The 14,369-nt window shown below is 41.5% G+C and overlaps 1 protein-coding gene across 14 annotated transcripts in view; it reads right to left on the bottom strand.

Annotated features, from left to right (window-relative positions):
• The window catches only part of mef2aa (myocyte enhancer factor 2aa), a 61,030-nt gene that overhangs the window by 32,944 nt on the left and 13,717 nt on the right, over positions 1-14,369 (bottom strand). For all 14 annotated transcript variants that reach the window (XM_025003770.2, XM_025003771.2, XM_025003767.2 and 11 more), the window contains 2 exons: positions 7,797-8,010; positions 201-404 (listed from right to left, as the gene is read on the bottom strand). In XM_025003770.2, the coding sequence (XP_024859538.1) occupies positions 201-404; positions 7,797-7,850 (258 nt within the window). In that variant the 5' untranslated portion in view covers positions 7,851-8,010. The remainder of the gene's footprint in view (positions 1-200; positions 405-7,796; positions 8,011-14,369) is intronic.

Consider the following 14,369-nt stretch of genomic DNA (forward strand, 5'->3'; position numbering starts at 1 on the left):
TGTTACTTTTTCCTTTCTTGTGCATCCACTCCTGCAGTATTTACAAAGCAAGCTGGCTGTTGTTGCAGAAATAAGTGCATTTTATAGTCAGATTCCAGCACTAAAATAATTAATGTAGCTTAAACTTAATAAATTTGGACATACAGTGGGATTTTTTGGGGGTAATAAATCATAAAGAAGGAAAACCAAAGCTCACTCACCTCCACAATGTCAGAGTTGGTTCTGCTCTCGTGGGGCTCGTTGTACTCTGTGTATTTCAGCAACACTTTGTCCATGTCTGTGCTGGCGTACTGGAACAGTTTGTTTGAGCTGTTGAAAATGATGAGGGCTATCTCACAGTCGCACAGCACGCTCAGCTCGTAGGCCTTTTTCATCAAGCCGAATTTCCTCTTTGTGAAGGTAACCTGGAACATACAAAGAAACAAAACCATCCATCATGGAAGAAAACGGTTTGGCTAATTGAAACGGAGAATCAAAGTCAAGTGAACCAAAGAGACAAAAGTACATGTGCGTAAGATTTGTGCAGTTGTAAAAACTCATTCGGCACTTCTTAATAACAGAGGTCTTAGGGAGTAGAAGAAGGTGTTTATTTAGGTAAATTACGACCAGCACAAAAAAAAACCTGATTGATACATTTGAATGGATCATTTAAAAATAATCTTAAAAAGCACCAAAGGCACAAAAGAATATATAAAAGACCGGCAGCTGTCTGTGTGATATTATTGTTTGCTATATTGCTGATTATATATATATATAAATTTTTAATAAATATGTAAACCTCATACAAATGTGATAGCTGACCAAGCTGAAGCTAATTTAAAATATTTTATACATAATTAGCAAATGCAGAGCACAATACGTACTTGTTTTTTTTTATCTAGGATTTATAAATGATTGTAAATGAAGCACCAAAGTAGATTATAAGGAAATACTTCAAAAATGTCACAAACTATAGTGGGGGATGGTTACATTTATGATGTCGCTGTGAATACGGAGGCAGAAAACAACTCTCCTGTCTTTTATTGTGATTGTAATAACACACTGCATGTCTGAAACGTCTAGTTATCGGGCCAGAGGTCAGGGGAAGAGGCACTATCAGCGAGCTGAGTCAGAGCTTTGGCAGGATCAGGGGTCCATACATTATTGTAGCCCCTGACTCCATGTACGGAAAGCTATCACCGTGGAGCAGCATAAAGCCATGTAACGTGAGCCCTCAGATGGGACTGTGGGTCATACATCACTCCAGCGGTAACGCAACCCCTCTCTGCAAAGTGACTTTCTGTCCCGTATCACTGCAGCTCTGTCTCTGTGGTTGCCTCGCACCCGTTCACGCGTAATCACGTTACAGCGCCTCTTTAACGGTAATGCTACATTTATTTCTCAAACCGACAACACAAGTTATGAAGCGTTTGCAAAAAATGCGTATAAACGCTGTATAAGGTTAGATTTGAAATTTTCCTGAGCGTAACTGGCAACTTTCTCGATGTGTAGACTGCAAGTGAGCAAAGAAAAAGTGTGTGGGTCTGAGTGCTCTTTCAGACTTAGCGACCTACTAAACGAGGAGTTGAGCAGATGAGCTGGCTTTGTTCAACTGTAATTGGTCACAGCTTGCAGCTATACCCTCATTTTGACGAGTATGAGACTGTATAATCCTATGTGCTGCATAGTGTGTGCAGCCGCACATGCTGTGGGGTCAATCTAGCTGTGATAAATGAATTTATAATTTTCCACACTACAGGTAATTACAAAAGACCATAATGCCTGCTTTGGACATGGAAGACGCTGCCCTTGTACAGTTTTCTATTCAATGCACCAATGTGACGAAACAAATTCAAAAGGGCTATGTTTTTCCCCCCTCAGAATTAGGCATTTTATTTTGATAATTTTCCCAGGAAGAAACACAGCATGGGGGGTATTCAAGAGGATATGCGTGAGTACTCAGTGGACTGTCTCTATCCACTTACTGCACTCGCTGCTCTCACCAGATTCTAGTTTCCTCTGAGTAAAACCCAGAGTTGCCCACTCGCTCCTACACCTGCTTGCAATTTTGTTTGTTTGCCTAACCAACTGGAAACCATGGACTGCCATGAGGGGAAACGATTAACAAATTGTATGCTCTTTAGTAGATGAATGAGGCCGTTAAGCCGTGGAGATGTCACCTTTCAGCAGGAAGCCCGGGACGAGACGCTGAGAGAGGACTTTGTTCCACCTGGATGCATGTCAGAAAGCTGAGTGCAGGATTGCTGACCCAGGTGCTGCTTCATTTCAACCCCGGCAGCAGCAGCACTTACGAGATGTAGTCCTTCCAATCAAAACGGGTAACTCTGACATTAAAGGTGACAGCGATAGTACTATTCTGTACTAGCACAGTGAGATTACTTTGCACTAATTTGCTTGATTTCTGTGGCACATTTTGAAAAGCTATCTAATAACACTGGCTTTTAGGCTGAGAAGTAATGACACAAACAAAAGCTCCGAGACCAGACATTCGCAAACTTAACCTCCGTCCTCCCCCATCTTGCCTCAGATGACTGGTGCGACAGTGGAAAACCACAGACATCCTTGAGGTCAAGTGGGAGGTTTACTAGTAAAGCTTTCCTACAGTTCACCAAGTCAAAGATACCCACAAAGGCACTCAGTGTGGTTTTCAAAATTTTGAGTCACCAATATAGTGAAATGTGGTTCAGATGTAGTCTGGCTCCCTGACTAATTCATGTAATTCACAATTCAATGGTGCAGTGGATCTGAAATCAATTGCTAAATAAAGAAAAAAGAGAGGAAGCCACATCTGTAAATGATCCACACTTTTATATCACCTTTTTGACCTCCTCTAGGTTCTACAAAGAGCTTTACACTGTTTCTCATTAGCCCACTCAAACACCCATTCATAGTGTTTCCTGTTACATATTTGCACTCAATATATGCAGTGCGTTTTTGCTCTCACTTGTATATTGATAAGCATATTGGGGGCAGTGGTGGGAAACCGAGAATTAAACTTCTGATAGTCCTATTGGAAGTCCTTCCCTCGGATGAGAAGCAAAACATCTTCAACTACAGAGTAGAAGTCCAGTTGTTTTTGTTTTTTAACTTTTTTGAATTTTCCTATTGGAAGGCAATTTTTCCACCACTGATCCACGCAGCCCATTTAAACTTACAGTAAACTGGAGAGATTCCAACTTGAGGTCATTATCACAGCTCACACAGATCAGCGACTGTAGTGGCATTTTATTTAGACTGTGCAAGGCTGAAGCTCTCACAGTGTCAAGATGAGGTGGTAATTCCACTCTCAATTCACACATTTTTTGCATTTTCACTGTCTTTCCAAGTTTTACATTGCTACAACCTGCCTTTATGGAGCTTTAATTAAGCTTTAAGTTTTATGTGCACATTTATTTTGCAGTTGTGTGAGTTTCGTATGTTTTCTGGTGATGCAAAAAAAAAAAGTAGCAGTAAAGCATTCACCATCTTCACTTTGCAGACTCTGGTGTTGCTTAAATAAATTGTATCTTGGCAATCTCAATTTTCTGCAAATCAGGATGAATGGATGGATATAGTTTGCTTTTTTTGATGTAAAATAATCACGAAAGGGTTGGACTGGTTTAACCCCATGCAAAATTGTCTGGAATTTTTTTGTTTTGTTTTACCAACATATGCTTTAACAAACCCAGGCACACACATTCACACCGAGTTGTTGAGTCAATCAAAGGGTCTATCAATGTCTATCCCTAGGCAGGTCTGTCAAGATGACAAACAAGACATCTGGGTCTGAGAGTGCAGCTGTGACTGGGGCATGGCAGGAGATGCCTGATTCACTAACACCTACAGAGGGGGGTGAGGAGCTAGCAGCCTTATTAGAATCTCGCGTCACCTCTGACGGGCCCGATGGCAGACAAGAAAGAAGCTTGAGAGACATGGAGATCTGGCACCAGCTGGCAGGGTGACCCGGGCCCCGTGGCTGCTGCCCTGGCTCTGCGGTGCCAGAGTGTGCAGGCTTGGGAGACAAGCCAGGGCCACCATGACTGTCTGCATAGATCAGCTCTCTGTGGGAAAAAGGACGGCCTCAGGATCCTCGTGTGGACAAGTCAGGGCTGAGGGGCCCTCAACCGGAGGGTGGTATTAACCTTGACACCTACAGTAGCCATGACTGATCCTGTTAACTGGAGAGGGTAACGTGACTAAAACAACCAAATGTAAAAGAAATTCCTGGATATGTCCCTAATTAAAAACAAAACTACCTCTCTATGCAGAACCTCACTGTAAGACTCAAGCTGATGGTTTATTCTTTGAAGAAGTTTTACCGAACAAACATAAATCATCCTAAACAAGGTTAAAGTTGCACCTGGCTGTCATAGCTGACATTTTTCTCTGTTCTTTCGATTGTCTATCAACATTTCTTTTACCTGTCAGACAAATAACAATCACCACTAGAACTGCTGGGAATGAGTGAAAGCTGAAAAACAAGAGGTATGTGCTGCGTTGCCCCCTTGAGAGTAAGCGAGAGAAAGCTACTTTAAATGTGCCAACAGGCATCTGACTTTCCAGAGGAAAAATCCAAAATGAGCCACAGCAAGGGCAGGCAACCCTCCACCCAGCAGCAAAATCATCAAACTTTTAATGACTTGGACAATTACCCTCAGTGAGCCTGCTTAATGGCATCCAGAGGACATCACTGCTCACCAGGCTTCACCAGCATCTCCACTAACTAACAAGACTAATGTGTGTCCTGGCCTCTCCTATATTATTACTGATCCAGACAAAGACAGGTGCTCTAGAAGGTGAAAGACCCTGGATATAAACACTTAGAACCACGGGCCCTGTCATTAGTCCATCCTCTATGTATGTATGAAACTGCTATGTGTTACACAAGTCTTGTACTTTGTGCGTCCTTAAATGACTAAGGCTCCCAAAAGGCGTGTGTGATGAGAATAGCATCATCCAAAGGTTGATGGACAGACTTGTTCCCTGGCTTTCCCCTCCTTTAGGTCTTTATTTACTCAAATGCAGAAACTATAAGAGAAGCAGGTACATTTCTGCAGAAAACCAAAGCTGTTGAGCAGATATAATTGGCTTGTTAGGAGGAATGACAAGTTGATAAGAGAAACTAAGCACGATGGCGTTAGCGTGCGATGATTGTGTATCTGGGTCTCAAAAGGTAATAACTGCTGTAAAAAAAAAGAAAAAGGTAAATCAGGAAAATCATATGTTGCAGTGGTGTCTGGTTGCTATCTAGCATTCATTTGCAATCAGCAAAGAAAGCCTAAATGATGATGACTGCTGATGTGATGTAAGACCCTCACTTATGCAGGGCATGGGCTCAGGAACTGGCTCTTTGCAGCCTTATTAGCGCGACAGCACCTCTGCTACCTTCGTGTCTCATTATGAACTCTACAAAGCCAAATCGTAAAAAAAAAAAAAGAAAGAAAGAACAAACAGTCAATGCTACAGATTATATGTGTACAATATAATAAATAAACACATATATATATTGTCTGCAAGGTCCACTGTTTATATTTTACTCTGCACTCAAGGCTTGATTAAGTGTGCAATTGCAGACCTAATCAGCCCACTCTAAAAGGTTAATAGTCCTTTCACAACACTTGCAGTAATAATACAAAAGAACCCTTGTCCCCAAATGATATACTGTATACAATGCAGTAGTTATAGTGCTATTGTATGCATTAGAGTAATACTTTATAATTAGCCTACTTAAGGACTTCTTTCATTCAAAGTACTGGAGCATTGAAAGCTAACAGCAGAGTGACACAAAGGTTTAAACTGTCTCTAGACAATAAGGATCGTATGCAAATGGCTTTTCCCTCTAGGTTAGGAGCATGCCCCAGGGAAATGGCACTGTGTGCTTTATGGCCCACGGAAAAAAAGGGGAGAGAACGATACATACACATACACCGCTTAGCACCAAAGCTTTATTTTAGCACAGCAGCCCATTGTCACAGCAGACTTTCAGCTGAGCCAGCTAAAATTAACAAATTGGAAGCCGAAATGCCTGCATTGTGCTGATTATACAGTGAGACATTTAAAAATCTGATGAAAACACGGGAATTTTGGAACACATTAATAAACGCAATCTTTCGGGTTCTCTCTGCAGCTTCTCGTTTAGGAGCATTTATGTGGAACAACTTAGGAAAATGATTTTCCTCACTCCCTGAATATTCAACGTAAAGAAGAATAGCTCATCTGAAGAGTTAATTGGCTTCCCAAACAATCAGATAACACGCTTTCTTTTAATATTATCTCTTTCCAATTATTTGTTAAGTTCCAGGTCTGTATAAAGTGTAGAGTAGAGGAAGTGTTTCTCTCCTGCTTGCCCTATTTGGATCCCAGCTAAAGCCAGGTGCTACCTTGATAATTGGGCCACACTGGCTTTTTTGTTTCTGTGTTTGACTGAACCACTTGTCTCATCAAGAGACACCATGGTCTGAGTACGTACTGAGTATTACCTTAGAAAAATATATTTTATGACCTCTAATTAGATGAGCTCTATTTATATACAGGAAACCCATACATCTTTTGGTTCAATTTATGAAAAAAAAGTACTCATTCTTCTTTAATTTAGCTCTTTAATCAAAAGAAGCTAAAAGAAAATGCATGAAGACAGTCTTCCTACTATAGATATCCACATCTGTTAATCTTGTCTTAAACACACCCGTGTTGTTTTGTGCTGTGTTTTGCTGTTAAGGCTTTTATATTTATCATACGCAGACGGATGGAATTTCAGCATTCTCTTTCCTTGCGGCTACCCAGATCCCGTGTAGCCAAAGCGAAGAAGGGTGCTGCTTCGTCCTCCTGACCCACCCTGCAAATGAGAGGGTGCCGTCCTGCAGTGGCTGCACCTAATTGCTCCCAAACAGCTGCAAAGGGGGCCCCGGCCGCACAGCCAGGCTCGGGGACAAGCCCTGCAGTATGAGGAGGCGACAGGCAGCCCGCTGTGCTCCGTGCTGCCCACAGTTCCCTCCCACGCCACGAGCCCCCCCCCCCCTCTGCAGCCCGGCACTCCTGCTGCCTCATCAAGTTCTCCAGATGAAATTGCAGGGTGGCGGGGGGAATCAAGTCTGTAAATACGACCGCGCTGACAATGAAATGTCACGGTCCCTGTGCTCAGCTGGCTGGGACTTTGGGGAGGGAGGTATGTCTGTTTAGATCCATGCACACACTGTGACAGCTGCCGAACTCCCCGGTCCAAGGCGGCCAGGAAGACGGGAGAGAAACGTAACTTTCAGACAAGCAAGTAAAGGTGCAGAACCATGTCGTTAAACATGTTATGAGAATATACGCAAAATTACTTCTTCCTTTCACTTTTTATTTATTTAATTAAATCAAAAAAAGAGAAATTTCCATGTTTGATTACTCTTTCATGCAAATTTTCTTTAGTTATGTTTGACGGGGGGTTGCATGGTCTGTCTTCTTTTTAAATTCTACCCAAAAACTTTCAAGAAATTATTTGTTTTGTGACCTGGCTTTTACGTTTAACTTTTTTAAAGTATTTTTGGATTGTTTTCTTCGTGTGTTGAAGATTATTAGCCTGAGGGAAGGTCCCATTCCCTTTAAACTTCCGCTTTTTGACAAAAAAAAAAGCCTCTCGTTACCTTCAAAAAACACTTTTATAAAATGTGGAATTCATAGTTGATTCATCGACTGCAAGCTGTTTTCTCTCCGAGGCGGTGAAGCAAACCATTAGATTTCTACAGCCATGGTTCACAGTTTATTTCCATGACGTACATTTTTTTTTTTTTTGCTCCCTTTATGGCTATATGGCTGACAGATGTTGTCCCACTTACCTGTCTGTTCCTCTCATCCACAATCCTGGTAATCTGTATCTTCTTCCGCCCCATGGCTGTGTCCTTTCCGGTTTTCAGACACGTCAGCGAGATCAAAACGGCACACTTTCTTTCCCCCGCTCCTCTAGTACATTGTGCAACAGTCTTTTTTGGCGTGTACTTTCTTTCACTCTTCTCAGCGCACTCTTTGCTCTTGAGCAGGCCTCACCGCAATCTGCAAGCAAGACAGAGGGAAATAAAATGTTAGCTTGACTCCTAACAATGACTCTTTAAGTATTTTAAAGCACTGGAGGGCTTTGTGTTCTGTTCTTTGGTACATTTAGAAAGTGTGAGGCCCACATGCTATTATCCTCTCTACTGTACTTGACCCTAAAGTCAGTAATAGTCAGTTTCACACCGTCTTCACAGGGCAGGGACTACAAAAGTCTTACTGTTTCAATATAAAAGGTAGACTTTTGAGTTTCAGCTTCAGTTTATTATCGTTGAAACCATGTTAATGACATCTAACTGTACTAAAGACTACGTTGGCGGTTTAGTTCTTGAAAGGAAGTCTAACATTTTGGAAAAGTTTGCACTCTTCAGGCAGAAAGTTAAAAGATGGGATCAATACTTCAGCTAATACAAAGAGCTTGCAAGACAGTACAGGAAACGGGCAACACAGATGTGTGTGACAAGTACAAAACCTTAGAAGTGTGTTTTATCTGTTACATAAAAACAATAAAAGTAAACTGGATCCATTGTAGTTATTTGGTTGATCAGTTCTGGATTGAAAGTAGAATCTTTCTCATCTGGTGAGACCGGATAACTGATCAACTGGTTTATTTAAGTTAGTTTTAACTGTTGGGCAAAGCTAACTGTTTCATATTTCTTGTGTTTTCAAACGTGACCAACAATGATTTCACCTTTGCTCTGAAGACTATTAAGAAAGCATCTAGTTTAATATTGACCACAGGCCAGATTAAATTTTCAGGATTTGAGGCGAAGCCAGGAAAAGTCAGGAAAACTGGGGATATATTCCCACAGGAGCTTGTAACCAGGCCAGTAGTTCCCACCAAGACATGCCCCAGGGAACATCTAACAATGTCCTGTCTCTGCTTTTGCACAAAAAGAGATACAGTCCCCTCCCTCGAGGCACATCCATCACTTACACCTGGCATATAAAAATGTCTAAACAACTGCATTTTCCTCAACAGTATGAGAACAAATGTACAAAGGTTAACAACTTGGGCCATTAGATGTAGTCAGCAGTTGTGCGGTGAGCAAGAAGAGGGGCTGAATTGGCAGCAAAAACAAAAATGACCAGTTCCAGTCACACATGGTCATTATGGGTTACAGATGAACTGGCATTATGGTGTCTGGCTGTCTGAATCGGGGCTCCACAGTAGGCAAATTTGACTGAGATCACCTTGCTAACTACCCACACGAGGCTGTCGGAGCCAGGAAAGTTACTGCCTGAACCCCCGCAAAGATTTTCATCAAACCACATCACAACAGATCAGGGAGAACCTTCTTGTTCATCTGCCATTACAAACAAACTGACAGAGCTGACGTTTGAATTAAAGGGCGTCTGTGGCAGCAAATGTCAGCTCCCCGAAGACGTACCTTTAACACCATGAAATCTTATATTAGTTTGAGTGGTTTGAATTTGACCAGCAACCTTGTTACTTTTGTCTTACCTTTAGGGGAAATTCATCCAGCCAAATTGTATTTTATTATCAGTTTCAGAGGCCTGATATAACGTTTGCTGTAAAACTGGTGAAAAAGCTTAACTGACCATGATTGCTGTATTAAATTTAATGTGCATTCACGCTATGTTTGAATGTCTTTAGACGTGGACAAATTATTTTAAAGGAGGAAATTTAATGAGGATTTGCCTTTCTCCATCTTTTAATGTTGGACTAAACACAGAAAAAAATGGTCTTTGTAACCAAATATATGTTTAATATCACCAAAGTAATGTTTTGTGCTGCTAAAACATGTCACATTTGCACACTTAAAGGAAATTTTATATGAAATCAGGCAGAATAAAGACACTTTACCGTCCACACACACGTGCACTTTCTTTCCTGCCTTTATGCAAAGGAGCTGTCAGAACAGGACAGTTCAAATCTAGAGGCATAACAGATTGTGCAATGACAGTTCTCGTGCACAGATACGACATGACAAGCCGAGAGGGCCTTCAGACTGCAGGTGTGCCGTGCTTCCAAGCTCGTGTCTACATTCATCAAAGGCAGTCAGAGCCTAAAACGGGTCGCAAATACCGCAACTTCAGTTTCTAGGACTAAAAAAAACTATAGTTGATCGAATTTGAGCTGAAAGTCGATTTCAGGTTACAAAGCTGAGCTATTTCTGCTTTGTATTTTAGTGCAAAAATCGAGTGTGAATAGGGCTGCATATTTTTTTAAGGCCTAAATCATGTGCTCTTGGTACATGGGTGTATGTGTCAGAAAAGGAAGCAACCAAAATGATATACATGACAAAGAAAAACAGCATTTTGTAGCATGGACAGGACAACATGGGCACATGTGGTCACCTCAGCCAAAATGCATTTCTACACAGTTTACAATTGGGAATACAAAGTCAGTATTAACTTCTGCCCATGTTGCCCCTCCAATAAATCAAATTAACCAGCATTGCACACAGAATGCATAGACATGTATTGCTTTGTCCAGTTTTGATGTCGTGAACTAAGTATTTAATATTATCAAAGCTATTCCAATTTTTAAACCTGAGCATAACTTTTCCATCTTCTTGTAGCCACACTTTTATTTTTTTTAAAAAGAGCTTACATCAACCTAAAAATTGCTGCAATAAAATCCAAAAGTCAAAACATGGGTGGCTGCCGACAGACGCAGATCATTACACAGAAGATGAACACAAAAATTAGCTGCCACGCTACAAGCTCACGCATTACGTGGGCACCTGCAAATAAAAAAGTTAAAATAACAACAAAAAATAAAAAAAAAATTTAAATTGTTTTCATTAGCTTACAGGCTGACACTAACTTGGTGAGTTTGTGAATTAGCTTGTGGACCTTTCAAGCTCCCAAAAAAGGAACCATATTGCACAAAAGATGGGACTTTGAAATTACAAGCTGTGCTTAAAGAGCCACAGCAGCGATCTGAAATACGAAATGATGTTTCATCTGTCCAAAATCAGTGAAAAATAAAGAAAGAACATGACAGACCTGGCTGACCAGCTAGCACACACTGTGTAAGTTATCATCTTCTTCCTACAGTCTAACAAAAAGTGGCAGTTTTAGATTTACTGCTAATTCTTCAGTAGGAACACTAAATGGACAGCTTTTCAAATCTTTAAATAGCTTAAATAATACACTAAACAAACATAAATGGCTGTTTAAAAGTGCTAATGTTTAAATTAACTTTCAATCACACAATTTGAACCTGCCAAACAGATAAGCAAGTATGACAAATTCAGAAATACTATAGAATTTCTTGTCCATACTATTAGTTTACAGCATGTTTACAGAATCTATGACTCTTTTTTTCATAGCAATATGATGATAACTAAAAACGTCTTGTTGCATTCAATTGCTAATAATTTATTTAATTCTGTTCTTCCAACCAGAAAATGTATGCCATTTTTAGTCTGTCTCTGTCTTCCCTTTCCCAGATTGGGTCCTTTGATTTCCACCCACACTCCAAAACCATGCGCGTTAGGTAAACTGGCGAATATAAATTTAATGCAGGTGTTTGTGTGCGTGCGTGATGGTCTGTCTCTCTGTGTTAACCCTGCGATGGACTGGCACTCCGTCAAGGTCTGCGCGCTGAGCCTTTCACCTGATGTTACCCTAAACCAGCTCCCGTTCCCTGGAACTGTAAGAAATAACGTAGCTGTGACTTTCAAGATGTCTAAAGATAGTTTTTGTAAATATAGACTTCCTAAGTGAGTGTCATACCAGTGCATGCATAGCTCTTACATGCAAAAGTCTAAGCACTATACAGTAGAAAATGCAAACAGCTAAAAGACCTTGATATGATCCAGTACACCTGAGCCACTTTGATAAAAACCAATCCAGCACTTCTGAAAGATGCTTACCAAACATTTGTAACACATAAATCGATGCGCAAAGAATATGTCACCATAGAAACGCCCACGTCAGCCTGACAGAAAGTCAATAAGACATGACTAACACAACAAGTTCAGGCCTTACCAGAGTGTACCCCACTTTAAACACAAACACACACACACACACACAGAGTTCGGAATACGCTCCACAAGTAACTGACCAAAGAGTCCACAGCCATGATGAGGTTTAGGACAAGTCAGGTGACAGGGATGGAAGGTCGCCTTCTCCTCTCTCCTTAACGTGGACCACAGAGACACTGGGAGGCTTGGTAACAGGCCCGGTGCTTTCGCAATCAATAAAACATGTCCAATTCCCAGTGTAATCACTGAATCCAGCACATCCTCCTACCTCTGTGCTTTCAAGCCTGTGCTCACTCCACACAATGTTAAAGCAATACTCCCTCAACTGCTGCCCTATATAGAATATATCATAAAACTTCATGGTGCATTTCTGTCATGAGGTGTACTTTATGAACAAGGAAATGGGGACAGAGTCATTCTGTGAGATTGCAGGGCTGGACCAACTATAAAACTCTGATTATTTTTTCAACATTTTTAAAAAAGTAAAAGACAAAGTTAACACAGGTAAAGTGTCTGACATATGTTAAAGATGGCTCCACTTTTTTTTTTTTTAAGACGATGGACAGCAGCCAAGATCTTGAGCAGAGCCGTGACAGTTGCGCTTCCTGTGCAAAACAGAGTCAGTCTCAGTATCCTACCACAGACCGTGGGCAGACAAGACTCAACTTCCTGCCCCTCCACTTCCTGTTATTCAGAACCCTTCTGTGTATGCCCTCTGTCTAGGGGGGGAGTGCTGAGGCGAGGTGGCGGAGAGGAAGAAAGGGCGGGACCACCTTCCAGAATCCCGTCCCCTCCTGATCCTTCCACTTATTACCTTCCTGAATGTTAAGTTTGAGACTAAACAACAACAGTGGCTCATCTCCCTTGGCCTGGCTCTGTGTGTGATTACAGTATGGATCATTACACACACTGGACAACCTGTGCAGAGCTCCCTCAGCCAGTGACTTTACAGTCAGGAGATCTTTTTCTGGTTATTTAAACACTCCAGTGGTTACATAAAAATGAATCACAGCTCGTGCAGCACAAGTTAATGCACACTGAGACAACACGATTTTGACAGAGCCACATTTCCAAAAAAAACCCAACAGCCTCTCACAGCGATCTGATGCGCATTGATTGCAGGATTCGGTGAAATAATCCATGACACCGCTTCAAGTGTATCGAACTCAAAGTGTCACCGCTGTCGCTTGGTTCTGATTAGCCCTCCGGCAGACTGAAGACACAAAGTGAGGCAGCTCTAAATCCACAGTTTTGTCTAAATGGCGCCTTGACATGAGTACAGTAGAAGGAGAACATCCACCTCTTTGTTCTTGCTTTCATCAGGAGGTGCTGTACCTGTAAATGGGGCTGTTGGCCTGAGGGGAGTGGAGGCAAGCCAAGCCTCTCTCGCGCTCTCCCTCTTCCCTTTTGTGAGAGTGCGCTTATCTTCCTCTCCAGCAGCGAAAGGCAGGATTGTGGCCCTTGCAGCATCGCTAGTGTTAATGTCTCCTGATGCTAATCTGACACACGGCTGATCCCTCAACAACCACTTTCTCCTTCCCTTATGTTTTTAGCCCTCCCCCTTCTTTCTTTCTCCTTTGCCTGCTTTTCCAAATGATTTATTTCTTTCTTTTTTGTTTCTCTTTTTCTTTGAACTCATGTTATACATTCCCTCACCTCAGTTTCCAAGGCGACTAATGAGATATAATTAATAAGAGCTATCGCAAGGGCATGGGGAAAAAAAAAAAAAAAAAAAGTGAACCAGGAGGCTTGGAGAAATGTAAAAGGAGGCATGTTTGCAAAGTCTGGAATTTCTGCAGCACTTTCTGCTTCCTTGTAAAGCTATTCTTTGGGTGTCATTTCTTATAGAGAAGAATGATTTGATTAACTTTTCAAGAAAAGGCTAAAACGGCTCTGATATGAACCTTGGACATGTTAAAAGGAAAAAAAAAAAATTCTAATAGTCTGCATAAAAGACAATCCAAAATTTTTAAATTACAGTGTAAGGACTGGTAAGTATTACCCAGATTAACTCCAGGCGTCATTTGCAAGTTTTCCCCCTATTTCATTAGTGTTCACTAGCCAGTCTTTATCAGATTTGATGAATATACAAAAAAAAAAAAATTCTTGTTCTAAAGGGAGCACAGTGGGACAGCCTCAAAGCCAGCAGTGAGAACCTGCGCTGAAATGGCAGCCAAGCAGACAGCGAGTGGTTAATCTGCCCTGATGACTGAAAGCTCGTCCAACTCTCCAATGACCCAGCTGTAATCCCACATTGGATCAATGCAAGTTCAAACAATCCTCCATGCTGCTAGCACCTTGCTTGGACTGGGGGGATGGTGCTGTAAGACAGGGGACCAGGAGACAGAAAGCTACTTATCACCTCCAAAATGACATCAAAAGAAAAGAAAACCCCACAGGATG

This window comes from Kryptolebias marmoratus, linkage group LG11 (genome assembly GCF_001649575.2).
Source record: "Kryptolebias marmoratus isolate JLee-2015 linkage group LG11, ASM164957v2, whole genome shotgun sequence".
Taxonomy (NCBI): domain Eukaryota; kingdom Metazoa; phylum Chordata; class Actinopteri; order Cyprinodontiformes; family Rivulidae; genus Kryptolebias; species Kryptolebias marmoratus.